At 55.7% G+C, this 2,162-nt stretch overlaps 1 protein-coding gene across 1 annotated transcript; it reads left to right on the top strand.

Moving 5' to 3' along the window:
- Window positions 1–226: 226 nt before the first annotated feature.
- LOC123042317 (indole-3-acetic acid-induced protein ARG7) lies at window positions 227–1,197 on the top strand. The gene has a single exon (XM_044464793.1). It carries the CDS (start codon window positions 325–327, stop codon window positions 778–780), a length of 456 nt encoding a protein of 151 aa, XP_044320728.1. The 5' UTR covers window positions 227–324; the 3' UTR covers window positions 781–1,197.
- The last annotated feature ends 965 nt before the right edge of the window (window positions 1,198–2,162 follow it).

Below are 2,162 nucleotides of genomic sequence, written 5' to 3' on the forward strand. Positions count from 1 at the left end.
CATGTGTGAGTATAAAATATTTGAACGGAAAATGTATATACATATTTAAAAGCCGGAGCTTATGTTTTTTTTTTGAAAATGTAGGAATGGAGTCCCGTCCCCTTCACACAGCACAGATTATTTATTCGAGGCCAACTGGACTACGAACCCAAGTCCATCATCTCCCTCCCTCCCTCACTCACTCCCTCCCTCCCTCCCTCCCTCCTATAAAGCCTCCTACCCCGCCACCTACGGGAAGCCAGCTCCATTCCACCAGCTCCTCCTCTCCCCACCCAACAACAGCAGACCAGCAGGCAGCACAGCAGCACAGTCCCTCAACTGCCGATGGCGAAATGCAGCAAGATCCGCAACATCGTCTGGCTCAGGCAGACGCTTCGGCGGTGGCGGTCCCGCGCCGCGGCGCGCACGGCGGCTGGCGGAGGCGCCGGCGCCGTGTCGGTGCCGGCGGGGCACGTGGCGGTGTGCGTGGGCGGCTCGTCCCGGCGGTTCGTGGTGCGCGCGGCGCACCTGAACCACCCCGTCTTCCGGGAGCTGCTCAGGCAGGCGGAGGAGGAGTACGGGTTCCCCTCCGGCGCCTCCGGCGCGTGCGGCCCCATCGCGCTCCCCTGCGACGAGGGCCTCTTCGAGCACGTCCTCCGCCACCTCTCCTCCTCCTCGTCCGCCGCGCGGTTCTTCACCCTCGATGACATCAAGAGCGGCGCCTACTCGTGCTGCTGCGCGGCCGCCGGCGACGCGCTCCCGCTCCTCCGCGGCATCTCGTCCGACAAGTTCGTCTGGTGACTCCAATCCGAGCTAGGCCAGCCGGCTAGCCGCGCGCGCTCCACGTCATTGTGCTGGTGGTGGCCGTCGTGTTTTTTGTTTCTTTTTCGTTTTCCTCTCCCTCCCTCCATTGTCGCCGGGCGGAGCAGAGCCGCCGGGACGGAGCGAGAGGTCGTGAGCGGCCGGCAGGAGGCGGCGAAGTGAGATGGCTGAGAAACCTCCGGGTCTTGAGACGCCCGGGGTCTAGCCATCCATTCACTCCCTTGTCAAATCCGGGCAGGAAAATTACTTAGTAGTGCCGGGATTTATTCTTTCTTCTTCTTCTTCTTCTTGATTATTTTTCTTCACTTACTGAATAATTCACCCTGTAAATAGCTAGCCCGTGCTCCGGCGATTCGGCCGACATTGCAAGTGAATTGAAGTGAAACATTTCTACTACTACCTAGTTCTGTGAACTACTCCTAGTCAGTAGTACTAACCGTTGTGTGATGTTGAGATTTCAAAATTTTCTTGGTTTCTGCAGAGAGTCGTACGCACCGCTCTCTGAGAAAACTGTATTCTACTCAGAAGTGCAGATGGGTACTGGTCTACCTTTCTGAGCTGCATGTGGTAGGGCAAGCTTGAAGAAGATTTGAACTTGCGTGATTTAATCAGTGGGGGTTGGAGCTTAAGTACAAGCTTTACGGGTAGTAGAATATGTGTGCTCACGCTGTCGCTAGGCTGGTCGCAATGATCATCGAACAATCATCTGCCACCCGCTACCAGCTCGAATAATTTTCCATTATCGGCAATAATTCGTCCTGCAACTGCAACAATCAACATAAGTAGTAGCATTTCCCGAGTCGCAACCGCTAACTAATAGCGATATTGCGCGGTGCGGTCAACTATTTTTTGGTTTCATTCCTGCCCAAGATTAGAAGTGAGAGCTACTATCCCAGCCTCTCTCTTTCTGGAGAGATCACCGTCATGCTCTCCCAAAAGTGTCCGGTCACCGTGCGCCGGCGGCGGTTTGTATGGAATCCTGACGAGCGTAACGTCGGCCTTTCTACAAAGCGCCGACCACGGCGCAGCCACTTTCTGGGGTGGCAATGGATGACATTTTTAGGGGTTAAACATCTTTCTATCTTCTCCCTCCCTGGCCGGAGATTGGATGAGGATAGCAGCAGCCTGGAAAGAAGCACCACCAAGCAATCATGGGAGGGCAGTGGCCCCTGCTAATCCAATTATCCAGAGGAATTAACGTCGTAATAAAGCCTCAATGTCCTCTCTGTGTACAGAGAGAGTCCCAGGTGACCCTCCCAAGTTCTTTCTCTCTCTAGCAGGTGCGCTGCCCCTTTTTACTGTGGGCCGGTCTGCCGCTGGTGAGAACAGGGACAGACAGACCCAGGCGCATGTGGGCGGCG

This window comes from Triticum aestivum, chromosome 2B (genome assembly GCF_018294505.1).
Source record: "Triticum aestivum cultivar Chinese Spring chromosome 2B, IWGSC CS RefSeq v2.1, whole genome shotgun sequence".
Classification (NCBI taxonomy): domain Eukaryota; kingdom Viridiplantae; phylum Streptophyta; class Magnoliopsida; order Poales; family Poaceae; genus Triticum; species Triticum aestivum.